At 45.5% G+C, this 27,995-nt stretch overlaps 1 protein-coding gene across 1 annotated transcript in view; it reads right to left on the reverse strand.

The window, feature by feature from the left end:
* EBAG9 (estrogen receptor binding site associated antigen 9) overlaps positions 1 to 27,995 on the reverse strand; it is a 185,544-nt gene that overhangs the window by 50,499 nt on the left and 107,050 nt on the right. Inside the window, exon 6 of the mRNA XM_085605081.1 lies at positions 23,312 to 23,422. Within this exon, the coding sequence (XP_085461207.1) occupies positions 23,312 to 23,422 (111 nt within the window). The remainder of the gene's footprint in view (positions 1 to 23,311; positions 23,423 to 27,995) is intronic.

Here is a 27,995-nt window from a genome sequence, read left to right on the forward strand (position 1 = left end):
ACATCTTTGAAGATGCAGCAGGTAACATATGATGTGTTGAATGGACGCATCTAGAGGACTGATCGTTGTTGGTACAGTATATAACAAATCCTTTCCACTTGGCTGCATAGCAGGCTCTAGTGGTGGCACCTAGCCTCTCTGATAAGTTCTTACAATCAGGTGGAAGATTGAGGTAACCAAATTCCAGGACTTCAGGAGCCAGATCGCTAGGTTGAGCTGTGCTGGATCTGGATGTCTGATCTCTCCATGGTTCTGTGTTAAGAGTTGTGGGGAGAGGTGCAGTTTGTGGTGCGGGACTACTGATAGTTCCAGCAATGTTGTGTACCATGGTTGTCTGGCCAATGTTGGAGCAACTAGGATCAGTGTTAGTGACTGTTGTTGCAGCTTGCACACCACTAATGGGATGAGTGGGAGAGGCGGAAAAGCATATGCAAATGTGCCTGACCAATTCATCCATATCGCATTGCCTTTGGACAATGGGTGTGGATATCTGGCGGCGAAGCTTGGGCATATTGTGTTGTAATGTGTGGCGAAGAGATCTATCTCTGGATGCCCCCACATTTGGAAAAACAGTTGAACAACTTGTGGATGAAGTTCCCACTCGTGAATCTGTTGTGTTTCACGACTTAACAGATGTGCTATCTGATTCTGAATTCCTGGAAGATGTTGGGCTAAAAGGAATACGTTTTGAGGAATAGCCCACTTCCATATGCTCTGTGCTAGTTGAGAGCTGCAGAGAGTTCGTCCCCCCCCCCCCCCCTGTTTTTGTAAATAATACATGGTTGTCAAATTGTCCGTCCGGACTAAGACAGCTTTGCCTGATATATGTTTCTGGAATGATTTTAATGCCAGAAAGATTGCTGGTAACTCCAAATGATTGATGTGGAGTAGCCTTTGCAGAGGTGTCCATTTGCCCTGCATGGTGTGATGTAGTAGATGAGCTCCCCAGCCGGTGAGTGATGCGTCTGCTATTAGAACAACCTGTGGAACCGGCTCTAGGAATGGTCGCCTTTTGTTAATGTTTTGGGTGTTCCACCACTGCAGAGAGTGATGTGTGTGGTCGTCCCCCAACACCAGATTTGTTAGCTGACCTTGAGCTTGGTTCCACTGACGTGCTAAGCATTTCTGCAAGGGGCGCATCTGGAGTCTTGTATGAGGTACTATGAATATACAAGAGGCCATCATCCCTATTAGTTGCATAAACACTCGAGCTGGAAGTGAGTGTTGCGGCTGGAATTTTTTTATAAGGGCTTGCATGCTTGCTATCCTGGTTGGATTGGGATATGCAAGGCCTTTTGAGGTGTTTATTGTGGCACCTAGATATTGTTGGATGTGGGACGGTTGGAGGTGAGACTTTGTGAGTTTTATTGTAAACCCCAAGGCGTGAAGTAGTTGGATTGTGGTGTGTGTGTGATTTACACACTGGAAGGAGGTATTGGTTATAAGTTTGCCCTCCTGGATGAGATCATTGGCCCTTGTTTTATATTGATCTGGAAGGTGTTGTAGTAGGGTCTCTAGTTCGTCATACTGTGCCCTATCGTACCTAGCCAGCAAAGCCTGTGTGGTGGTAATTCTCCATATGTTGGCTACTTGGGATGCTGTTACCAGATGCGTCCAACAGTTTTGACTCCTTATCAGGAGGTGGAGCATCTCCTGAGGTTTGGGAGTTAGCCCTTTTCCTGGCGCTGGAGACTACCAAGGACTCTAAAGGAAGCTGCCCTTTAATGTAAACAGGGTCAGCTGGGGCAGACTTGTATTTCTTTTCCACCCTGGGGTTAATGACTCTAGCCCTTACAGGATCCTTAAGGTCATTTGGGATATTAGGATAACTAGGTTCCCCCTAAAGGTTCATCATCCCCTTCCTCCCCAGAGGTGTCCTCATCATCCTGAGGTGGAGGAGATTGTGAGGGTACTGGAGATGGGATAGGAGAGATGTGGTGTGGAGGAGGAGGTGGAGAAGGAATTCTTAAAGGGGAAGTGGCAATGTCTCTCTACTTTAAAGGGTGTGGCGCTGTTACAGTTTGTCCATTTTCCTTTTCCTGGAAGGACTAAGTATAAGTTGACCTGTCTTTGGGTCTATTTCGAGAGTTTTTTTGGGTTGGATCAGGCCGAAAAAGCTCCTCCTCTGGAGTGTGTTGTTTCGGTGCCGATTTTGTCTGGTCCGACTGTTTGTGTGGCACAAGTTTTGGAGTCGTTTTATGCTCCTTAGGTTTCGAATCGAGAGTTTTCCTGGGTTCCGTTGGGGTCTTCGGAACCGGTTGTTTGTTTGGTTACGATCATTTTTTAGATCCGACAATTGAGCGCCAGAGGTCTTTGGAACCGGTTGTTTGTTTGGTTCCCATGATTTTTTCGGATCCGAAAATTCAGTGCCAGTGGATTTCGGAGCCGAATGCGCCGATGTGGAACCAGGCTTCGGTGTGGACGAAGACAGTGGTTTCACTTGGGGTTTGTCTTTTGTTTTTGGTGCCGGGGATGGGGTTTCGGTACCGACGGTAGGCTGGTTCGATCCCGGGTGGCCTGAAGGCTTATGTGTTGACTTCTTTGCCGAGCCCGAAGGCGGGGCGTGGGAAGTTTTGTCCCGGTGTGCACCTAGGCCCAAAGGTGAAGGTGTTATCGAAGCCTTTTTGTGAATGGGTAGGGGTCGACGTCAGTACTTACGACCCGCTGCCCTGGAGTAATATCTTCGACGCCGGAGTCGTCGGCTTCGGAGGCGCTAATGTTGCCCTCTTCGATCTGTTCCTGCTCCGGAACATTGATGCCTTCTTTGAAGATATCGTCCGGTATCGATGTTGATGATCGAGCCATGCTTCCTCGAGCCCGACGATCCCGTATTGTTTTATTGGAGCGGAAAGAGGCACAAGCTGGACAGTCTTTGGCCTCGTGCTCAGGCGAAAGGCAGAGGTTACACACCTCGTGAAGATCAGCATGTGGAAACTTGGATCCACATTGAGGACACTTTTTGAAATGAGCCCTTTCCTTGAGCCAAAAGGCCTAATGGTGCAGCTAGGCCCGAAGGCCTGCGTCGACGACCGGAATTGAAGAATTCAAGTTTGTAGAGATGCGCGTCCAATGAGATGCGCGATCGAAACAATACCGAAGAATGGGTGAAGCATTGCGCGTCGAAAGGTAGAATGGTAATGACACCGAACTGGAGCGCGACGAACACATCCGAGCCCGATGGTGGAAAAAAACTATCTGAAGATGGAGTCGATGCCCATGCGCACTATTGTCCAGAGGAGGAGTCACCTATCTTGTGACTTCCAAAGACTTATTCCAATACAACAACAAAGTGAAAACATCCAGGCCCAACACCAGATGGCGATCTATGCACAGTGTGTGATCTGCAGCTCATATGCCTCGAACAGTGTGCTCGTCTAGGCATCTTCAGGCGCTGTAAGCAACGCAAAGTGGACATTTGTTTTGCCTCCTTGGCACTTCGTCTCGCCAAACGTGCACTTACTTTAAAGTGGCGCTCTCCAACAGCCCCCCCACTGGAGGCCTGGTATGGTGCAGTGCGTAAGTGGGCAACGGCAGAAAAGGATGTCCTTCAGCATGAGGAGGTTTCAAAAACAGCTTATAACTCCACACTGGGCGACCCCATTAACACAATTCCGACAGCATGTTAAGAACGACAACCTCCCTCCCTCCCAGCCACATGGCTCGCCTACTTCTGCTGCTACTGGTATCCCCTGCCCTTACTTCAGGTGCGCAACACCACACTGTGCACCCCCCCTTTTTTTCTTGGCCTCCCTCCATGTACTCATCTCATGCCCCCCCAGAAAGTCCATCTGCTACTGTGTACCTTCACCCCTATGTGCTGTTCTTTTTTAACCAGTTTAGTGTGGTTTAGAACAAAGTGACACTTTGACTGTTAGTTACAATAACTGACATGGATGCCATGTAATGCACTGGGTGTAACACTGCTATGGCATTGTTTTATTGATAAAACCAAATAAAAATGATCTTCCAAAAAAATATCTGGTTGGGAGGAACAGTGAGGGTAGAGATCAGGGTCTGTGTCGCCTGAACTGTCCATATCTTAGGATTCTCAGGGGCTGTCCAGCGGCGGTATGTCATTTGGGTCCCAGTGCCGTGATCCCTAAAGTCAGTGTGTGGCGACTCCTGTGGCATATAAGGAAGGTGTACAGCAGGGAGACAAGATGGAAAAGCTGAGGAGATCTAAGGCCTTGAAGGGAGCGGGAGGGGGAATGGGTGACTGAGGCTATGAAGGAGACCTGGTAGCCTTGCTGTGATGTTTTTATTGCTTAGGCGGTGGTGGAAGCTCGGGAGCCTCCTCGAAGCTGAGCTGCCTCTAGGATGTGAGGAAGTTGCCGGTGGCTGGGCGATGATCCTTCCTGTGTGAGGATGGATTCGAATGTGCCACTGGCAGGGGTCTAGTATGTCCTACAGCTTTCGGAGGACCGGTTCAACACAGTCGACGGAAGATGCCCGTTTCGGCACAGAGGGATTCAGGGCATCGATCGTCAGGGCTGAGTGGGCCTTCGATACCGAAGACTTTGGATCGAAAAGGCATTTAGGTGCCAATATGGAGGCGGTTGGCACTGAGCAATGGCTGAGTGTGGTATCAAAGATGTTCGTGCAGACCATGGCCCGAAGGCAGTGGCAGCCCATACATAGTCTGTGAGCCTCGAGAGCGGCTGTCTGGCCCGTGGGAGAGGTCTGCTCAAAGTATGGGCAGTGTTGAGGGGGTAAGGAGGAGAGACAGTGACCAGTTGTGTAGGCTAGAGGTCTTCAATCTCCAGGTCGGAGCCGCATCTTGCATCGGGTGAGTAGGCCTTCTCCTTGGCTGTCGATGGCTGTAGTTAATGTTCCTCCTCGACGTCCTCGATGCCAAAGAGGCCTGGGGCGTTGTCTCTAATTGTGTATAACATGCCTAAGCGATGAGCTTGGCAGAGTTGAAGGGTCTTCTTCAAACAGAAGGTGCAGGGCCTGTTCCTTTACAAGCAAGATATGGCAATCACGGAGCAAAGAGACATGAGAGGCGTAGAAGAGCAAGACCCCTCTGGGGAGGGGTGGGGCTCGAAGTAGGTCCACTCCCGTCCAAACTAAGCTACGCGAGATGATGAATGAAAAAGAGCATGTACATTACCAACAAAAGGTAGAGTCACATGAGTCACATTACCGCGTGACTCAAGAAGACATCTTAGAAGAAAACCAGCTTTCACACATCAAGAACCAACACTATATGGCCGAAGTATGCACAGCCACACATGACTCAAACATCATATTTCTGTGTCGAAGTCTAATACTCTGTCTCAGTAAAACACTGTAGAGCTATTCTAATTACCAGAAGGAATTCAAGTATGAATCTAAGTGACTGGGAAGACCCTCCAAGCTTTGAAGAAAGTTAGTCTATTATTTTTTCATCCTTTTAGCTGGGCATTCAATTTTTCAGTTCTGTAATCGTTATGAAATAGCCTCCTTCATTTCCTTAAGGGTTTCAGCTTTCACACTGGCCAAGTTTCCAAGTGTTGACAAAACTGGTACTTTTGTGCTGCTCGGTTCAGGTTAGTCAGTGAATAATTATGTCCAGGTGCAGTGGAAGCTGGCGTATAATGAAACAAGGCTTTAATCTTTCTGCCACCACCGAGGCCACCAGCGGAAACCAATAGACTAGGTATACTGTTTATCGTCAGAAAAACAGCAATACTTCACATTAAAATCATGGAAAATGAAAGGTGTTTTAGCTTAAACTATGCAATGCTTGCCGCCAAATAAAACTATATCCTGCTGAAATCAAGCCTCTTAGGTAAACCCGGAGTCTACCCTATAGGTTGAGCCCTGCTTTTCCTGGACAGGCGTCTTACAGCATTTGCCATGGCTGATTGCATTCCTAGGGGCTGTTCCTTTTGCAACAGGGTGAGCTCTAGACCACATACTATGTCAGGAGAAGATTGCACTTGACATGGATATCGCCTTCAGCTCCGGGTATTTTCTAAGCTCCACAATCAACGTGGTTTGAACTGTATGCTACTAACCCCTACATAGATATTATGTATGTGCATGCATGACACTATTCACACGCTTCCCTTCTTCACTCATGCATGTATACAGACTATGTTTGCAACAACACAATCTGAATCGCTTCTGCCAACATAATCCACAATACACCTACTATTCATCAACACATTTGCATCCTAAGCTCAAGCGCTTACTAGCAGATTCCTCCGCTTTCAATAGAATCCCAACCAATACTTCCCGTAGAAGGTGGGTCAAAAGTAAACAGTCCTATAAATATAAGCAGGTGAAGTGGCCATCTCTCCTCACATCCAAATCCAAACAATAGTGTTTAGCAAAAGTGTGGCATTAAGTCTTTGTTGACACTTTACAAATGCACACCACTGGTGCGCCTCTAGCTACAGCTCCTTTAGAAGAATTTGTTCTGGTGGAATGGGCTTGGTCCCTCAGGCAGTAGTTTATCTCCAGTGTGGAGCAAATCTTTATATCTACTATTATCCAGCAGGAAAGAGTTCTGTTTTGGAATGCATTACCTTTCTTCGTGCTGTGTACTCAACAAAGACTTGTTTGTCAGACCTGACCTGATTTTTGTAACTGACAAAGAAGCTGGCTGCATGCTTGGGTTTAGCCTATGTAACCGCTCCTGCTCTTTGGTAGGGTGGGGAAGTGGACAAAAAGTATGCAAGGTGGCTAACTACTTGAAATGGAAAGTGGATATCACCTTCACTAGGCAAAATGCTTTAGTTCAAAGTACAAGCTTATCTGGGTGTGGAAATGTGGATTTTCCTGATCAGTTATGTCCCCTATCTTGGACCCCAACGGTTCTATATGCATGTTACAAGTACATGTATGTTCCCTCCAGTTCCAGTTTCTAAGACGCAAACATATGTGTGTCTACCGTCAACATGTTCTCTGTCAGATCCGCCATCAATGGGCTGGATATTCGATTCCTAAGTATGAAAGGCCACCGACTTTATATGGCTAAGTTACTTCATTTTTACAGTTCAGGCAAGTAGGCCCGATTCTGTCCTCAAGCCTTTCCCTGCTCTCTGTCTCTGACAGCTTCAGCTTGAGCTCGCATCTGTATCCATGAACTTTGTCCTACTCCCTGTGCAGCTAACGGTGCCTGCCTCGGCCAGTTTTCGCCTGTCTGCCAAGAAGTTGTATTTCACCTTCGAATTATCTATTTTGCTCTCCAGCCGATGCATTCCTGTCCAGTGATTTAAGTAAACATTTCCTTTAGCTCACAAGCAGAGGACTCAGCCTTTCCGTCCTCCTGCAAGTGATTCATAGCCCTGTTTCCATGGAAAGTTTTCTATCCCTCGCATCTCATATAGACACTTAGACGCTTGTACACGTACACAGTCAGTATAGAATAGATTCTGTCCGAGAGTCTCTTCCTTGTGGATAACATAGTTCTTTAAACATAGGATGTTAGATATGATTTGGGATTAGGTTGACTTGACCCCCAGACTTCTCGTCTCCACATGTAGAGCTAAATGTCAAGTCCCCTTCACCCCCTAGTTGCACGTCAATTACACGTCATGCTGCCGCGCGCGCATCTATGCCAAGTATTATCTTATAGATCCACCTATGTCTGATAAAGCAAACCAATCATGTTTCTTTTATTCCTTATTACGCCTAGTTTCGATTATGTCACTGTTTTGTCACTTTTCTTATCAAATGTTACGCCTTCTACATTCGTTTCATTGTAATGTACTTATTATAAAAATACATGTCTGTTAATAAATTATTGTACTTCACTTCCTGAACCCTCGTGGTGACGGAACCTGAGGACCGCGACTCGAGTCGGCCATTTTGAATGGAATAAAGCCCATTAGAAAACCTCTTATACCACGGATTCTGCCTCTTGTTATTTTGAGCTATTTACTTTATTTTAAGATTCCGTATGAAATTCAGTCCGGTAATATTTATTTTATTTACCACATAATGGCGCCCGAACAGGGACACTTTCTCATCTCACGCGCCGGCGGTGCGTTGCAGGCCCGGTCTCCTGCCACAGCTGGACGGACCATAAACGCGTACCAGCAGGATTTCCTGTAAGCTCCCTCCGGTCAAGCGGGGGCGACTGAGGCTGCGATCAACCCAGACGAGGCGGTGAGAAGTGCGAAGTATCCCGACCAGAGCCTAGCTGAGAGAGCAAGATCCGAGGTATACAGAGGCCCACCAGGTTTTCCGAAATCCCGACGTCCAGAGGGTCCGATGTCCGCAGTTATCGAGTCCTGTCCATTCTCTGAGGCCTTCCGTTTCAAGGAGCTACTCGGTGAGTACCATCGCCGGGGAGGCGTGTTGACGCGCACATAGGTTGTGCCGGTCAAGACGGATTTGGGTACACAAATCCGGTCTGCACTGTTTAGCAGTGTATATGTACTGTTTAGCAGTATATCAAGTATTCCGAAGTATTCAGTTATTGTCAAGAATTCAGCGTGGTGATTAGTTAGGCAGACTGTCATCATTGTCGATCATTGTTATAATGTTTAATGTTTAATGTTTAAAGTATTCAGAAAATGTCTTGCATATTGTGGTATGAATGATTGTTCATTGTTCACTGTTCATTATTGTGTTTCTCGTATTAAGTAAGTTCAAGAGTAAGTATCAGGTCAGTTGTCAATATGCCGCTCTTCTCGAAGTTAAGACAGATTACTACCAGAAAAGGGGTGCTTGAAGAAGCAGTTCCTATTCCTCCTAGAGACACTCCAGGACATTTCATGTACCATAAGCATGGCTTAGATGCCATATTGTTTCTTGATCTATGGGTAGATTATACCAAAGGATTACCGGAAAGTCAAAGGTGGCCCATAGCGGGAACCTGGGATGCAGAGTGCATCATGAAAGTGGAAGAAGAGTTATGGAAAAGAAAGGTCAGACAGTCACAGAAAGACGCTGTTGAGTTATGGCGTAAAGAATCTCATAGACGAACAGAAAAAGCACGTAGACAAGAAGAGAGGAGTAAAGAAAGTTCAAATAAAGTTCAAGAAAATCTATTAATTGAGGAAGGTATCCGAGTGAAATCAGAACAAATGAATAGACAAAGAAATGCTCTTATGAATGGTATGTATCCCCTTCTAGCCGAAGGACTACCTAAGGCTGTTACAGAAATGCCAAAAGACTTGCCACCCCCATTATTTCCAATTAAGGTACATCCAAAAGGGCATCCCAGAACCGCAGAAGATGTTTTTCTTTCCTCATATCTAGATGACGCAGCCCCCGAGTATGCTAACGCCACACCACATAGACCGTCTGGCGGAGGGGTTCAACGTCAGGATCAGGTATCTGCACCCGTGCAACAGCAAGTCCCGATACAAGCTTCGGCAAGCACATCTGTTTCCGCATCTGTCTCCGCAGTCGACTCTACAGAGGTATCGACACCCATAGTTGCTGTGTCACGTTCAACGAATCCATTCACACCCGACGCCCCAGATGGGGCCACGGGAGGTGCTAGCAGAACTTTCACACCACCTAGAATAAATAAACTTGTTTTTCAAGAGTCAGCACATTCACGTACACCTAAGTTCGTAAATGAACGTACGCTTAAGGAACTCCTTGTAAATTGTAGATATGACCCCGTGGTCGGTAAAGAGGACGAAATGGTCCTGGCATCATTACGTATCAGGCGAGCCGCAGAGTATTCAAGAATTAGCCAGATCAGCCGTTCACTGGATTGACAGTCCTGAAAAATACGGTGATGAGACCGTAGCACACACGTTTTTTTTAATCTCAGTACAGATGAACAACGTTTAGCTGGAATATATATGATTCAGCAACTCCTCATATTATATAAGAGCCAACATGCTGACCCTGGTCCTTTACCTGATATATTAACGGAACTACTCACGTACAGATGGAGAGGTTCTAGTAACAAGCTAATTAAAGAGATATTAGTGTCACGTAAGCAGTATGTCCTTTTTGTAAATCCAGATTCTCTCTCCTTGCCCCCCAGAGAAAGAGCACCGTACTACATGGATAGACAAAATCCTTTACGGGAAGTGCACCCAATAAAAGGCGAAGACAATGAGTTTCACCGTGTATTTGTTTACACACCCATATCAAAAATGGAATTATTAGAAATGAAAAAAGTAGTACCTAGTCATGACAAAGACCCAGCGGGTTTCCACCGAGAAATTAAAGACATGTTACTGATGGGAGAGTACACCTTTCCTGATATTATGACGATATTAAAGGTGCTTTTGCCTGCTGGCATATATGAAAAACTGAAAGAAAAAGAGTGGGAAGTGGGAGACCAAAAGATAGACTGGACAGCATTAGCAGAGGAAGAAAGGAGCCGAACTGCAGGTTCAGGGCTCGGGGATAAAGTTAAACTATTACCAGGTTTACTAGTACAGGTACTGCCACGTTTATTAACTACAAAAAAGGAAGATTGGGGTGCAATCACAGCCTGTAAACAAAAGCAAGATGAAGACACAAGCGATTATTATGCTCGATTTGAAAAATGTTTTGGTATAAATAGTGGTATAAAAGCAAGTAGTGACTCATATCCACATCTATTTGTGACAAAATTAGTGGAAAATGCATTGCCTCCAGTGAAGAATAGAATATTGAAATTCGAGAGTACCTGGCAAAGTAACACTCCGTCGCAAATGCTACAAATGTTACAGTATCATCACAATAGAATTAGGGATGAACAAGAACACGAGCATAGACGCATGAAGGATACAAAAATGAAAATGCTAGTTTCTCAGACAGTACCAGCAGATGGTCACAAAAAGGGTGTGACACATTCTGGTGATTCTGCAGTTCCTGTAAAAGGAACCTGCAATTACTGTAAACAACTAGGCCATTATGTACACGATTGTCAAGTCCTGAAACGTAATATAGCTACAGGTATTGCAAAGGAGAGACCACGATTAGTTAGACAAGATCAGAATGAACAAGGAACTATGCAGCATGGACAGTCCGTGCCAGTTCAGCAACAGTCTATGCCAGCCTCACAGCAACCCATACAGTTTGTGCCAGCTGCACCACCGTTGCCTGCTACTGCCACACAAACCACAACACAACAAATGTATCAGACTGCACAGTATGAATACCCTGAGTATCAGCGTTACGCATGAACCAGCCTAGAGAGGGAAGTTGACTTACCGCTTATCGAGATTCCGGTAGATCAAGAAGGACCTTATGTACATAGTGAATTATTAGGTCAAGATAGAAAATTCTTACTCGATACAGGGGCAAGTCGAACAACCATAAAACGTAGTGAAGTTCCAGGGGCACCCCTCTCAGGCTCTCAAAATGTTTCCCTTGGTTTTTCAGGAAAACCTATTGTTAATGAAGTATCACAGCCTCTACCACTTACGATAGGACCTTTGACACGAACTACAGATTTATTGCTTACTAAATCATGCCCAGAAAATCTGTTAGGAATTAAAACTCTGAAAGCACTAGGAGCCATAATATGTTGTTCTCCGGAAGGAGTAAGGTTGTTTTTGCGTGATTTTAAAGGTCACTATGTGTCTAGAGACATGGATCCCCGACTACAGACTTTACCAGTACATCTATGGGCACAAGGCCCTACGGATGTTGGCTGCATGAACATTACACCCTATCGAGTTACATTGAAAGCAGGAGTGGTACTACCACGAATGCGACAATACAAGTTACCGCATGATGCTGTAGTGGCTTTGCTGAAAATCATTGATGAGCTAATTGCCCAGGGAGTAGTTGTAGAAACAGACTCCAATGTATGTAATTCACCGATAATTCCGATTCTTAAACGAACTGATCCTACTGCTCCACCAGTGTACCGATTGGTTATTGATTTGCGTGAACTAAACAAGTGTATTGTACCACAATTCCCTGTGGTCCCTGATATATCATCATTGTTGACAGCAATTGATTCCGAAGCAACATTCTTTACTGTAATTGATCTCAAGAATGCCTTTTTCAGCGTCCCAATAGATCCGGAAAGCCAATACTTGTTCGGATTCAGTTTAAATGGGCGCAGCTTTAAATTCTCACGCGCTCCTCAAGGATTTACAGAAAGCCCCAGCATCTACAGCCAAGCACTGAAACGAGAACTTGACAGTATCCACATGCCAGTCAATACTGCACTGCTTCAATATGTCGATGATCTGCTGATCACCGCGAGAAGCGAGCCAGAATGTGAAAAAGCTTCTCTGACAGTTTTACATTTCCTAGCCGACAAGGGGCACAAGGTGTCCCCTTCTAAGCTGCAATTCTGTGTTCAGCGAGTTATTTATCTTGGTCACTCGCTGTCCAAGGAGGGAAGGCAGCTTACACCAGATCGCATCCAGTTAATTGCTAACATGTCAATACCCCAGACACAAAAGGAGGTGCGAGCTTTCATAGGCCTCACTTCATATTGTAGGCAGTGGATCCCTCAGTACGCATTTCTAGCAAAACCACTCATTCAGTTAACCACACAGGAGGCAGCCACATCGACTGTTCTCCCTTGGACTCAGGAACATACACAAGCTTTTGAAAGCCTAAAGGAAGCTTTATGTCAAGCACCTGTTTTAGCAACACCATGTTATAGCAAACCTTTTACACTCTTTGTTACAGAACGCGAAGGTACTGCCTTGTCAGTACTCACTCAGGATCAAGCAGGATCACGCAAGCCATGTGCTTATTTTTCCAGTACATTAGATCCCGTAGCTCAGGCTTTGCCTGCATGCCTGAAATCAGTGGCAGCGACAGCTTTAGCAATCAGACAAAGCGATGCCATAGTATTAGGACACCCATTGACAGTTCAAGTACCACATGCAGTAGAGGTTCTTGTGAACCGAACACAAACGCAACACTTGACCATAGCAAGACTTACCGGTTATGAACTGACATTGTTTCAACCACACATAGAGATCCGACGGTGTAATACATTGAATCCTGCTACACTATTACCTGTAATTGGAACAGACCCACTAGCTCATGATTGTGTTGAAATCATTGAAATAAAGACGAAACCTAGACAAGACTTGACAGACGTTCCATTGTTAGATCCAGACCTGACGTTGTATGTAGACGGATCATGCATGAGAGCAAGTACAGGAGATTTAGTGGCCGCGTATGCAGTCACAACAGACACTGAAGTTATTGAGACACATTGTATAGATATTCTGTCAGCCCAAGCAGCAGAACTTATTGCTCTAACGCAAGCCTGTATTCAAGCCACAAATAAGAAAGTTAATGTATACACTGACTCACGTTATGCATTCGGAGTTGTACACGACTTCGGCGTGCTATGGCGAGAGAGAGGTTATCTAACGTCCCATGGTGCCCACATTCAGCACGGGCCCCTCATTCATGCTTTGTTAGACGCAATACATCTACCCACTGCTATATCGATTATGAAATGTAAAGCACACACGAAGGTTACTGATACCATTTCTCAAGGCAATGATTTAGCTGACCGAACAGCTAAACAGACTGCTCAGAATCGCACATTAGACATGACAAAGCCAATAGTTCAGACCCCAACACAGTGTATGACGATTAAGGATCCCACACTTGACGTAATTGACATACAGACACATGCCACAGCAGAAGAAATAAAGAAGTGGACTGAACTAGGAGGGATCCAGACAGATCAAGGATGGATGACGAAGGAGAAATCTGTATGGTTTCTCCCTGATTCCATGGTTCAAGCCATTATAGCTACAGTTCACAGTCCAGCACATTTAGGAGAGAAGGCTATGCTAGACAGCATTCAGCACATTTGGTTCAACAAACATTTACGAGCAGCAGCTAAACAAAAAGTTCGTACCTGTATGATATGTTGTCAGTTTAATCCAGGAAAGAGTGTTCCCGTAGAGCAGGGTGGATTTCAGCCTCCTGACCATCCTTTTGAAGTCCTCCAGATGGATTATATTCAGATGGAACGTTGTCGAGGATTCAAATATGTCCTCGTAGTTGTCTGCGCTCTCTCCCGTTGGACAGAGGCGTATCCCGTATCAGATTACACTGCCCCGACTACTGCCAAGCAGCTAGTTCGAGAATTCTTCCCACGGTACGGTTTACCACGTGTTGTATATTCAGATAACGGTCAGCCTTTCTCATCCGAATTAATGAAACATGTCTCACTTTTGTTGGGATATCAGTGGAAATTCCACTGTGTCCGACACCCCGAGGCAGCAGGTCTCGTAGAACGACATAACCAGACACTGAAAATCAGACTGTCCAAAATATGTAGAGAGAAAGGTGTCGACTGGATAGTAGCATTACCAGTTGCACTCTTTTACATGAGAATGGTAGCACACTCTAGAACAGGGCTATCCCCGTATGAGGTGATCTTTGGTAGACCACCGAATATGTGGGGGACGCCTATACCACGTAAAATAACTGATGTTGACTGTAATATGCTGACAGATTACTTGGCTTCCTTGATGTCTGCACTACAATCTTCTCGTTCACAGGTAGCTGCAGCCTTTCCCGACAACACTGAGGCGAAACCCCATGACGTTGTTCCGGGTAATCTTGTCTTTGTGAGAAACTTCGACAGGAAAAGTCAATTGGAGCCCAGGTGGAAAGCACCCAAGTTGGTCCTGTTGACCACAAGAACAGCCGTGAAGATCGAGGGACGAAAAGGGTGGATTCATTCAAGTCACGTCAAAAAATTTCATGGACTTCCTCCTGACACAGACAGTACTGCCCGTGTGTCTTCCCCCATTGACTCAAAGCTACCTTTGGCTGAGGCCAGTAGCACCGAACTCTATAAACAGAAACTCAGGTCCAGATCTAAACTGTCGGACGATTTGATTGTTTAAGTCCTCTCCAAGGTGAAGCGGTTGAATCTGTCCCGACATGTACCCCTTAGGTCTGAATCATGTAGAGTCCAGAATCATAATGAAACGACATGCTTATTGTAAATTACTGCGTAACCACTGTATTGTGACTTTATTAATTTTGTTTTCCTTGAGTTTTTTAATAGTTACTGCAAGTATATTGTTGCATATGTATTATCCTGTTTCTAAACGTGTTTTCAATATAACTGATGAACATTCTTTTAGTGACCTACCGCCACATGAATTAATCTTATAGACTTGCGCTGCGCAATAACACATTCATTAGTATGTTACATCATTCCCATCAGACTAGTAATGCGACCAATTGTTGGGTGTGTGGCCGACTCCCTCCCTATCAGAATAACAAAGGAGTTCTGCCTTTCTTTCCACATCCATTCACACACAATGGCTCCTGTGGAGCATGGTTTAGTTTATTAAATTCCATAGACCCAGACACAGCAGTTTATCAACAACATTGGATATGGGGAAATCTGAATCTAGTTTTATTCAAAGTCTGTCACCCTAATAAGGAGGGTCACCCCAGTAGAACAGGAACTGATTTAGAAAATGAAGTGTATAAATTAGGTAATTTTACGCCTAATCTTATGATTTTGAATGTCAAATCCGAAGTTGAACTAATTCTGCCCACTATGTCAGTATTTCCAGTTAAGGGTGAATTATGTGTAAGAAAAGTTGGTTCCATACATATGGGCCATAGCCAATGCGTTACTACAGTAGAATATAGTGATCAAGGTAAATCTTCATTTAGAGCTTCTCGCCATTCTTACTTCATATGTGGTCAGACGGCATATATGCGTCTGCCTCTAGATTGGGATGGTACCTGTTACATAGCATTCCTTTTGCCACCTGTTTTCCTAGCTCCCCCTGATTATTATCGAGATGTTCATTTAGTACACAAAAGAGAGCGAAGAGATCTCCCAGTTGTCGATTATACTGAGACAGCATGGGACAAGTATGTAGATTTCAATAAAGGTATCTTTCCCTATATAGGTACAATATCAAATAGTAAGCTGATACGCAGACTCACCAAGACTCTTGAAGCTGTAGTAAACGAGACTATAGCCGCCCTAGGCAATCTGACAGAGGAACAATCAGTGATGAGAATTGTTGTTCTCCAGAATCGTCTTGTCCTTGACGTCATCCTGGCCGATAGGGGCGGAGCTTGCAGGGTCATCGGATCCAGCTGCTGCATATTCATACCAGAAAATTCGCCATCTGTATATAAAGCTATAACACGCCTTCATAAGATTGTAAGCCAGATACACGAGAATCCAGGCACTTGGACGTGGTCCGGGTGGTTTTGGAATGTGATATCAGCCTGGGGATGGAGAGTTCTATCCTTCCTAGGTATTGGCCTTCTTATGCTCTTCAGTTGTTGTTTATGCCTACAATGTGGACCAGCGATTTGTGGTCTGTGTGCCACATCATGCATTCCACATCACAGTTCTCGTTCAAAATACCGGAAGAAGAAGGAAGAAGAAATGATGCTCCATGAGCAAATCAATGGAATGATGAAGATTGATGTCTCGTGAAGGGCAAGAAGGGGACAAGGAGGGAATGTGGAAATGTGGATTTTCCTGATCAGTTATGTCCCCTATCTTGGACCCCAACGGTTCTATATGCATGTTACAAGTACATGTATGTTCCCTCCAGTTCCAGTTTCTAAGACGCAAACATATGTGTGTCTACCGTCAACATGTTCTCTGTCAGATCCGCCATCAATGGGCTGGATATTCGATTCCTAAGTATGAAAGGCCACCGACTTTATATGGCTAAGTTACTTCATTTTTACAGTTCAGGCAAGTAGGCCCGATTCTGTCCTCAAGCCTTTCCCTGCTCTCTGTCTCTGACAGCTTCAGCTTGAGCTCGCATCTGTATCCATGAACTTTGTCCTACTCCCTGTGCAGCTAACGGTGCCTGCCTCGGCCAGTTTTCGCCTGTCTGCCAAGAAGTTGTATTTCACCTTCGAATTATCTATTTTGCTCTCCAGCCGATGCATTCCTGTCCAGTGATTTAAGTAAACATTTCCTTTAGCTCACAAGCAGAGGACTCAGCCTTTCCGTCCTCCTGCAAGTGATTCATAGCCCTGTTGCCATGGAAAGTTTTCTATCCCTCGCATCTCATATAGACACTTAGACGCTTGTACACGTACACAGTCAGTATAGAATAGATTCTGTCCGAGAGTCTCTTCCTTGTGGATAACATAGTTCTTTAAACATAGGATGTTAGATATGATTTGGGATTAGGTTGACTTGACCCCCAGACTTCTCGTCTCCACATGTAGAGCTAAATGTCAAGTCCCCTTCACCCCCTAGTTGCACGTCAATTACACGTCATGCTGCCGCGCGCGCATCTATGCCAAGTATTATCTTATAGATCCACCTATGTCTGATAAAGCAAACCAATCATGTTTCTTTTATTCCTTATTACGCCTAGTTTCGATTATGTCACTGTTTTGTCACTTTTCTTATCAAATGTTACGCCTTCTACATTCGTTTCATTGTAATGTACTTATTATAAAAATACATGTCTGTTAATAAATTATTGTACTTCACTTCCTGAACCCTCGTGGTGACGGAACCTGAGGACCGCGACTCGAGTCGGCCATTTTGAATGGAATAAAGCCCATTAGAAAACCTCTTATACCACGGATTCTGCCTCTTGTTATTTTGAGCTATTTACTTTATTTTAAGATTCCGTATGAAATTCAGTCCGGTAATATTTATTTTATTTACCACATGGGAATTAGCACGTGAAAGGTGAATGAAAACTCAGACAAAGCTGCAATCCATCTAATGACCAACCACACAACTCTGCTTAGCCAAGGATAATGCAAATTGGAGGATGTTAGCCAAAGTCACTTTCAAGTGGTCAATGTGTCTGCATTCACACCAGGTTACAAATGTCTTCCCTCTAACGCAATAGACTGACTTAGTCGAGGGACATGAAAAAGTCGACCACCTCCAGTGGAAGATAAACTCAGAATGCCCTGCGCAATCTCTATGCATAAAGGTATAACTCTTGGATACTGGTGTCCGGACGTGTCCCCCTGATCGAAAAGATTAGGAGATAAAGGGGAGCACACAGGGGGAGGTCTAGCAGGTCTGCATACTACATCCTTCTTGGTCAGTTTGAGGTGATGAGAATAACTTGGGCCGGGCCAGGCCATGCTGAATTTCCTTCTAAAAATCAGAAATGAACAGTGTATGGGGAAAAGTAAAGTGTAGGAGAAACTTCCACTCCAACTGAAACGCGTCCCGTACAGCTCCTTGTAATGGATACTGGAGGGCACAGAAAATTGGGCAATGAGTGTTGTCGTGAGTAGTAAACAGATCTACCTGAGGCATGCCTCACAGGCTGAGATGCCACTTGCGGTCGGCAAGATGACAACAAAGGGGAAGTGTCACATGGCCAATAGGGACATTGTTGTTTTTCACTAACTTAGCATGAGCACGTTGCAGCTTGCCTGCTGCTTTGCACACGTTACCACGCGTCTTTATTTTTTGCAATATTTTTAAAGACTGCTTTCACATGAGAACTCATCGCTGTGTTCACTCTCTGCATGTTCCTGAGATTTTGACTGAACATTATGTGCAAGGTCAAACAACAATGCCCCTTGTTATTTTGTTCTGGCCAGTCCTTAGCCCTTAGACAAACATACTGATGCAGCTGTTGTTTGGACAGTGTACTTGGGTTTTTAGTGGGGCGCTCAAATAGGTGTCACACACTTGGAGAGGGACCTTTCCGGGGAGAGGATCACCCATGATGTAGATCTACCATCTACAGGCTAAGGTATGGGGTCTGCTGACAAAGCCCAGAGATATTCTTTTTTATAATACTTTATAATACTTCTTCTAAACAAGTGGAGGGCGTATGATGACATCTCCCTTCATGAAAAATGGACTAACTGCTATGCTGACAATATTTGTATTATGCATTTTCTTGCTTGTTGTGGCACGTAAACTGCATGTTAGGACACTTTAGTTAAAATAAATATTTTAAACTGTTTAGTGTCTCCGTCAGATCTTATTGTGGACGAGTACAAGAGAGTGAGCGAAAAGGTGTGTCTTGATTCAGCGATTCCTGAGAGATCTGGGAGTGTTGTGCTCTGGGGTGCCTAATCATTTGTTTCTCTGTGACTGAGTAGGAGAGCAAGTGAGGCACCATAGCTAGTCGGTCCTGGGTTCGTGGGTACTATGGTGGTAGGAGGACTCAGTCCCAATACACCAAGGTCTCATTTCCAGCGCATAGTTCTGTATTTGTGCAGAACCCTGCAACAGAAGGTCTGCTCTGACACTTGAGTGAATCTGCTAGATAGTTAGTTGCACGCTACAGCCAGCATTGGTACTACAAAGTGCAGAGTCTCATTGCTTCTAGACAGAGAAGGTGAGAACCAACTGCTGCTTTTAGGTTGCTGGACTGCATTGCCATTGTGTTGTCCCACAAGATCAGGATGGAATGACAGTGATGGGAAGGGAGGAAAACCTTAAGTGCCAGCATGATTGCCTGGAGTTCCAGGAGACTGTTGTGTAAGTTCTGCTCTTCTGCTGACTAGAGAACTCTGGTTTCCAGGTTCCCCAGAAGCACACCCCACCCAAAGGTGGACAAGTCAGTTACCACCATGGCCACAGTTGGTGGGGGATTGAAGGGCATCTTGCAAGACAGGTTCTCCTCCGATCCTGACCAGTTCAAATGCACTGCAGCCTCCCTTGAGCTTACAATGGAATCTGGCAGATTTCCAGGATTGCGGATCCACTGCCTGCGGAGGCAAAACTGGAGGGCCATGTTGCTAGGGCGATGCAAGAAGCCAACAGACCGGGCAGAAACAAGACTGTCTGGACTGGAAATCAAGCTCCATGCTGAAACATCAGAATCATATCCCGAATCCTCGGAAAAGAAACGGAAACCCAGAGATAGTCCATAGCCAGTACTGCCCACATGAACAGGAGACAGTGGGAGGGCTTCAGGTGGGGCTAGGGTACAATGAATGAGAACTCCGAGTTGAAAAGCAGTGAAGCGGTCAACTGCAGGTGGTGCGATAAAGATTGTGATGAAGCAGTCATGACCAGTTAATCATACAGACATGGAAACACAGGGATCATCTGAGATGGACTGTGACCACTGGCATCACCTTGGTGAAGACTCGAGGTGCCAAAGTCAGTCTGAAGGGAAGAACTGCAAATTGGTATGAAGTAGGTCCCACTACAAAGCGAAGATACGTCCTATGTGATCTTAGGATTGGTTAATGAAAATAAGCATACTGAAGATCAAGAGACAACATCCAACCTATCTCCAGCCCTTGCAAAACCTAAGCAAGGGATAGGATTCTGAATTCCTCCTTATGCAGGCCAGTTACTAATTCGAAGATCAGACAAAAATCACTGTACTTCTTGTAAACTAGGAAGCTTGGAGTAACACCCCTGTCTAACTGCAAGCTTACCGGTCAGTTTCGCCGTGTCTCGACTTTGGCAGTCCTTAAGATGTCGAGGGTCTTCTGTCCACAGAATTATATGTGTTACCGCACAGACCCACTCGGGGGTCCTGGGTCCAGCTCCTTCCCATCCTCTCCCTGTGTTGGGAGTCTTTGTCAACTTGTCGGGAATTCAGCAGATTCTCATTTATAAGAATATATTTACATTCTTATGTGCTGGTGATTTGATCTCAATAGCTATAGGGGACTGGTCCTGCCACGTGGTGTTGTATTTTCCTTTTGCCCATGTCCTGATGAGGCCCGAATTAGTGGGCTGAAACGCGGAGACCCTACATTTCGGAGATGTCAGACAGAATACTAGCATCCCAATAAGAAACTGGATACACACTTATTTGAACTGAATGGAGGGTTGACCTATCCCCTCCTGTGTGTATTGGACTACCTTGATGCTAGATTGCTTGAAAACATGTAGCAACCATTCCTTTTAATTTCGATTGTTGGGTTGGAAGGAATTGTGATTGTATAGAATTGCTGTGTAAATGGTTGGGATCCCGAAATGATCTCCAATTAAAGAAGTATATAACAATGTTCTCTTACAATAGATATGGATGAGGTATGTGGTAATTGAAAGATGTATAAAGAATATTGAGGAACTAAGCACCTACAAGTAGGAATTAATTTGTGTTCTCCCTGCTTAAATTCATGTTGTATCCATTCCTCTACATAATTTCCTTACTGCCAGTAATTTCCTGCTCTGGACAACAGGGCGGTGATCGGGCGGTGCAGATTGGCTCAGTTTGTACTGAAAGTCTCTGCTAAAGGCCCTGGGGTCTGAAAAACAGGCAAATATCTTTAGAAGTCAGAAGAAGTCAGAGATCTTGCTGTAACTTTTCCTTTCTTAAAGTAATCAAGCGCTGCATCTGCCTTCTAAGCGAAAAGCCCGCCTGAACGGCATGTCCATTAAGGTGTTTTGCACATCCACTGAGAAGCCTGTACAGTGCAGTCAGGTGCTCCTTCTCAATCTAACAGATGAGCTCATGGTCCTGGTAACGTAGTTCACAGTGTCCAGGCCCGCCCAGATAATGTGGCTAGAGGCATCCCCTCCATTGCGGACTACTTCTGTAAAGTGGCCTTTTCGGTGTTCTGGTAGATTAGAAACTACTAATGCTGCCATGTCCCAATGCGCATGTTGTACCAACCCAGAAGACAGGCAGCATTCAGAGAATTAAAGACCAGGATGCCCACTGAAAAGGACTTCTTACCCTTACCTTCAAATTCCTTTAATTCCCTGTCAAGGGGGCAATAGGAAAAGCTCTAGGGTTCAATTAAGATGGGGAGAAGACTTGCACCACCAAACTATTTAGAGATGGATGCAGGGATAAGACGATGTGGTCTCCAAGGGCTGGGCTGTAGCGTTGAACTGATCTGTTGACAGCTGGACAGGACACTGGCTTACCCCATGGTTCCTCAATTGCATCAAGAAGGACCATGTTAAAGGCAACACGTACCCCCAGTGTGGTGGCAACTGACTGCAAAAACATCCGTGAAACTGTTAAGATGCAACTCCATGGAAGAAAGGAGACGTTCTAGAACTTCAGCTGCCTTTTCAATTACTGCATGCACGCCTGAAATCTCAGCAGCAGCTGCATCAGGCCTTAGATCAGGTGAAGTACCCAACTCACTCTTCTTTTGAAGGGCCAGTGGACCTGAAGCATCGGAGAAAGGCATCAGCATCACCTTAGCCATCTGGAGATTGCAGCTCTTAATCTGACCCAAAAATATCATGGAGAGTCTTCCAATAATGTTCCCCAGCTTTTTCCTTCGGATACTTTTCCTCTTCTAATAGAAGTGGAGACTCTCCGTGAAACCTCATTGTTTTATTTGGATGTCAATAACGCTGTAAGTGGAAATGATGGAGGAGGACCCATAGGTGCCACTCGAGGTGGTGGTGGCACTGTAAATGGAGAAGGAGGTGGCACTGGAGTTGACCCAAGCATCTGAGTGAGGGGCTCTGGCAAACAGCCTACCAGAGGACCAAGGCCGGACACCCCTAGGAGAAAGACTTGCAGCACCAAAGACAGGTCTCCGCATGAAATACTAAAAAATCTCAGGGGGCCTACAGACAGACCAGAAGGAACTGCCACTCTCCTAAACATGTCATGACTTAGAGAAAGAAGGCTAGGCCGGCACCCTGCACCAGGAGCTGCAAGTATGCCAGTGTCCAAATTAACCTCAGTACTAGAGGTGATGTTGGTGCTGAAGCCTGGTGAGGCTGAGCCAGTAAACCCTGAAGAGACAATACCACAGATTCAGACTCTGGAAAGGAGGGCCACTTACCTTTGGTTTTTGACATTGAGCAAAGAAGAGTATTTCTTCTTTTTTATGGTGCCTCTTCTTTCACTTGATTATTTAGACAAAGGGTAGGGATAAGGGGAGGGGTATGGGGAGCTGGATCGCATTCTGGCTCTCGAACTAGACTATGATACTTTTTTACCCCTAGAGCCATCTCTATCATGAGTCATGAAAAGCTTGGCTTCCATCTCTTTGATGGCTTTGCGGTTCATGCAGGGACAAAGGGCACACAAAGAAGAGTTGTGTTTGGAGAAGAGACACTATAAAAAGGCATCAGTATTTCAGGGCTTAAACCCTGACTTTTTAAGTGTGTGTGGGGGAACGGGGAGGTGAGGTGTTTCTAGCACTGCAACAAAAGCAATTTGAAAATCAAAATCTTTTCACCTCCGAGTCGAGAGAAGCTACAGACCTGCATCGAAAGCCATAGGAAAAAAACAGTAACTCATGTCAGGGAGCCGGGGTGGGTGCTATATGGCACCAGTAACATCAGTATGACCCTAGTGTTTAGCTGAAGTCAGTGCCTACAATCAGAGCTGGAGAACTATGGTAGACATTTCTGGATTGAGACTGGCCTCAGATGTTACAAAGTGATAAATCTGCCGGTAGAACTATCCATCAGAAACACCGCGTTCTATAAATTCAATACAATATCCTGTGGCACAATACAATATTTCACATGTAAAGATCTCAATTTAGGGACTCTGGCACAATAAAAATAATGGTTAAAAAGAACAGAACACTAGCTACTTACAGACTGATTCATGAATGGAATATCTAGTGTGGGTGCTGCAAGTCTGCTGGAGAACAATGTGTTTCCATCTGGAACTGCAAAATTAAGTGGTTCTCTTTTCTTAATTACAATCTGCAAATGGAGAACAAAGAGTGAAGAGACTTGTAACATAGGAACTTTAATACCACTGCACTGATTACAGCTGGGACAACATACATATCTGTTAGGAAAGGACTGTTATTTTACCCGAAGAGAAGGAGGCCACACAAGTTGAAGATAATCATATAAACATAGATTTTTGCATGATGAAGTAAAAGTAACTTTCATAAAATTAATAAACACCGATTAGCTCTACTCCTGAGTGGGATGCTGAAACACCTAAAACGGAGAGGAAAAACTCTCCAAATTATAGCAAAAAACGCCAATATAAATACAATGCTTGCTTTCTAATGTGTAACCTTTCGCAAATATGCATGAGTGAAATCAAAAACAAGTTTAAGACGAAAACAGCTCTGCTATCCAAAAACACTTTCTTGTTCCTCCTTTGCAAAGTGAAACAAGCATTGGCAAAGTTAACCGGTCTCGCCTTTTGGACCTACTGGCTTTGTCAATGGTTCTAACCTTGCTGCCTTAAGATGTAACTTTCATATAAAGACTTAAGTCATGTTGGCTCCACTTCTCATATATATTCAAGTCCATTATGTGTGTTTTCCACACCGAGTGAGGAGTCAGTACTCCCACCCAGGGATGACATCTGAGAAGGGTCTTCTAATTCACAAATTCTTCGATGTCCACCACTACAGACTACGGTGACCTTTCCCTGTGACAACCACTAGATCCTCCTAACCCCACAGACTGTATGGGCACTGACTGTTAAAGAGTATCTTACAGCGGTAAAATATGGTGCCAGCTGAATGCAGGATGTTATCTATTCTTCCAGGTTTACCGCTTTTCTCACGTTCTAAGGCTGACGTCTGGTAAGGAAGGTTTCTCTGCTCTGTAATGCCAAATGCATGTACCTGGGAGGTGGGGGTACACAAAACCTGCACTACATCTAGGTATACTTCACAGGACTGTTTTGAATGGACTGTGGCATGGGATAGGATAGGTTTGAGTTCACTGTGAATTCACATTGGAACAACTGTTACAATGTTGCGTCTGATCCCTTCTGGCATTGCTGAAAATAATTCCTCTTCACCAGTTATTGATACTTCAGACAAGAATCGAAATAGATGGAATCCATATGCAAGTGAGGTCCAACAACTGGAAAATATACGATATTGGGGAGAAGATTTGATGATCGGTTGAACTAAACTGGTAATATTTTTCCCCCACCACAAAGTTTGATAACTTCTTGTGCATCAGTATGATTTAAACGGATAGCCACTACGTAGCTGCCTTCCAGAACAATGGAATGACTGAAATGTCATCATTGTGATGTAGGTTGTTCTAGTATAATGGTTAAAGGATGAAAGAGGTGTTTTGGTTAGTGTTGTATCTATCTGAAATTAGATGTCAGGAAGCTGGGCTGGAGATATTGCTAACTGACTGGTGGAGAGATAAATACTCAAAACCCACTAGTGCGGATTTTCCTTCAGAGATGGAAAGGCTGGCAGTTCCATGAGTGTCAGTGCTGTCTGCCAGGAGACTTCACTTGTGCAGAAAATGCAATACGTTCTAGCATTTTGGCAATAAAATACAATCAAAGATTTTCGGCTGGACTTGAACTTTCGCCAAGTTCAAAAAGACATAGCCCATCTTGGAAATGTAGGTGTTACTTTCCCTTATGACTTATGACGGTTATCTTGCTAGGCAGTTGTGAAGGTGTGTTGCTGCAGCCAGTGCCTAGAGATCCAGATCTTAACAAGAAAGTGCATAATGACGAAGCTTGAAGTAGTCATTCAAGCTATAACAAGATGTACTAGTAAACATATATTTAAGACACTCATTATTTGTACGTTTAGCTTTCAGATTGAAAGAGAGAGAGAGTTAGTTATACAGAGATACAGCTAAGGTACCGAGATCTGAACCACGTCGGTGAGATTTCCCCGATGCTGTGCCTATTGAAACTTCAAGTCCCACTGCAGCGCCTGCATACGCTGCCTGGCGTATCTAACCAACAGTATTCAGGAGGCCATGAAGCCCATCAGCCTCAGAGTCAGTCTCACCGAAATCCTGGATAGTGGTTGAAATGGCGGAATCGTAGCCTGAATATCCTGAACTCGCTGCTCGGGAGGATAGGCCCAAAACCGCACTGTGTCCATAACTGCACCTATAAAAGAGAGTGTCTCAGAAGGAGTCAGGTGTGACTTCGGCAAGTTTATAGAAAACCCCAGCAAATGCAGGAGGTTCGCAGTAGTCTGAAGGTGGGAGACGACTAACTGGGGCGAGGATGTCTTCAGCAGCCAGTCATCGAGGTAGGGGGGAAGACTGACGCCCCTAACTGGCACAGATGAGCTGTGATCACAGCCAGCACCTTTGTGAACACCGGAGGGGCAATGGTAAGACCGAAGGGGAGCACAGTAAACTGAAAGTGCTAATGGTCTACCTTGAACCACAGGTAACGCCAGCGGCCCGGCAGGATGGGAATGTGAAAATAAGCATCTTGCAGATCCAACGCTACCATCCATTCTTCTTGGTCTAGGGCAGACAAGACTGGAGCCAGAGTGAGCATTTTGAATTTCTCCTGCCTGAGGAAGAGATTGACAGTCCGAAGATCCAAAATGGGCCATAGCCCATTCTTCGGAATCAGAAAGTAGCGGAAAAACAGCCACTGCCTACTTCTGAAACTGGGATACTTTCTATAGCTTCCTTGGCTAAGAGAGCCATAACTTCCTCTTGGAGCAAATTTAAATGATCCGCTGTTTACCAATCCTAATTTGGCAGAATAGGAGGAGGAAAAGAAAGAAAAGATAGAGAATATTCCTCCTGGACTATCTGCAAGACCCAGTCGTCCGATGTTCTGGCTCTCCAGTGGGGGAGATGATGACGAATTCTCCCACCAACTGGAGTAGTGTGGTCCTAGGATTGCTTGAAGGCTGCGAAAGTGTGGTTGACAACTTCTTGCCTCCATTCCGATATTTGAATGCACCCCATCCACGTCCTCGCACGGCTTGAGCAGTCTATGCGGGACGGTGGCGGGGATAGGGCTCACGCGGCTGGAAACCCCTTCTGTTGCCACAAAAGGGGCGAAAAGAAGACTAGCCATGGGGGGTGGACAAGAGGTCCAAGGATCTGGCTGTAGCTTGAGAGTCCTTGAACCTGACCAGGGGGGAGTCTGCCTTTTGCCCAAACAGGCGCGTTCCTTCAAAGGGCATGTCCATCAAATTGGCTTGGACATCGCACGTGAAGCCAGTTGTGCGAAGTCAGGCGTGGCACCTCAAGGCCAGTCGTTGAAATCTATTTGCCTAGCGAATAGGTCGTATCTAGGCCACACCTTATGGTGAATTTTGCTGTATCTCTCTAAGCTTGGGAGAGCACAGCCTGGGCCTCCTCCTGGACTTGTGGCAGCACTTGGCGCAAAAGTCTCCCAAAGGGAATGGGGAAAAAGGGCCCAATAAACATGCAGTATTCACTGACTGCAATGCCAGGCTGGAGGAAGAAAACAACTTCTTACCGAACCAATCCAGCCGCTTGAATTCTCTATCCGGAGGAGCGGGCGGGAATGCGCCTTAGGACGTAGAGAGGCCTGCACCACCAAACTCTCTGGGGTGGGGTGTTGGCCGAGGAACTTTGGGTCGCTCGGAGCTGGGCGATGGCGGGGTACAATCGTCCTATTAACAGGAGCCCCTGTGCTAGGTTTGGACCATGTCCCTAGAAGGACGTCTGTACGTGCCTCATTAACGGGTAACAGGGGCTCAGAAGTGGAAGCCCCAGGTTGAAGCACCTCAGTCAGGAGGTTAGTCCTGACCTGCATTGAGGACAGCTCCAGTCCAAGGACCTCGGCTGCCCTCTTAACCACCATGGCATAAGATGCCCTCTCCTCCGTAGCCACTGTTGGGGGGAGAGAGCATGCCAGTACCTGGGAAAGTATCCAGTCCACTGGCCTACCCAAGTTCCCCTAATCAGTCCAAATTCTCCTCAGAGACTTCCTGGGTTTCAAGAAGGTCCCCAGACCCTCCCAATCCTCTCCTGAGCCTATCACTTCTTCAAAGTGCTCAGACAACAACATAAAAGCTCACAGTTATGTCGACTTCGGAACGAGGGTTGATCGATGTCATTCCGTGTCGTCGGGGAGGAGGATGAGACTTGCGCCACCGACAGGTATCGGTGACATCACAGGCACCGACTTCGGATATGATGCCGGGGAACATCGCGATGGCACGACAGGCGTCGAACCGGATCCAGAATCGGATCCCTGAGGCCCCACCAGCTTCATGAACGGAGCCGATGGCGTCGAACCCAATGGAGCCCTTTTCGGCCCTGCGGGCCCCTAAGGGGCACCAGAAGGGTCGTTCTGCTCAAATACGTGGCACATGGCCTCGTAAAGGAATATGCTACTTACCAGTATGCATCTGTTCTTGGCATGTAGAGCTGCAGAGTTGTACACTTAGCATAGGTCGCCATCTGGTGTTGGGCCCGGATGTTTGCAGTTTGTTTTTCTTCTTGGACCGTGCTTGGAAGTCACGAGTTTGGTGACTCCTCCTTCGGTCCGTACTGCGCATGGGCTTCGGCTCCATCCTCAGATTGTTTTTCGCCAACAGGG

The sequence above is a fragment of the Triturus cristatus genome, chromosome 5_1, assembly GCF_964204655.1.
Source record: "Triturus cristatus chromosome 5_1, aTriCri1.1, whole genome shotgun sequence".
In the NCBI taxonomy this organism is placed as follows: Eukaryota; Metazoa; Chordata; class Amphibia; order Caudata; family Salamandridae; genus Triturus; species Triturus cristatus.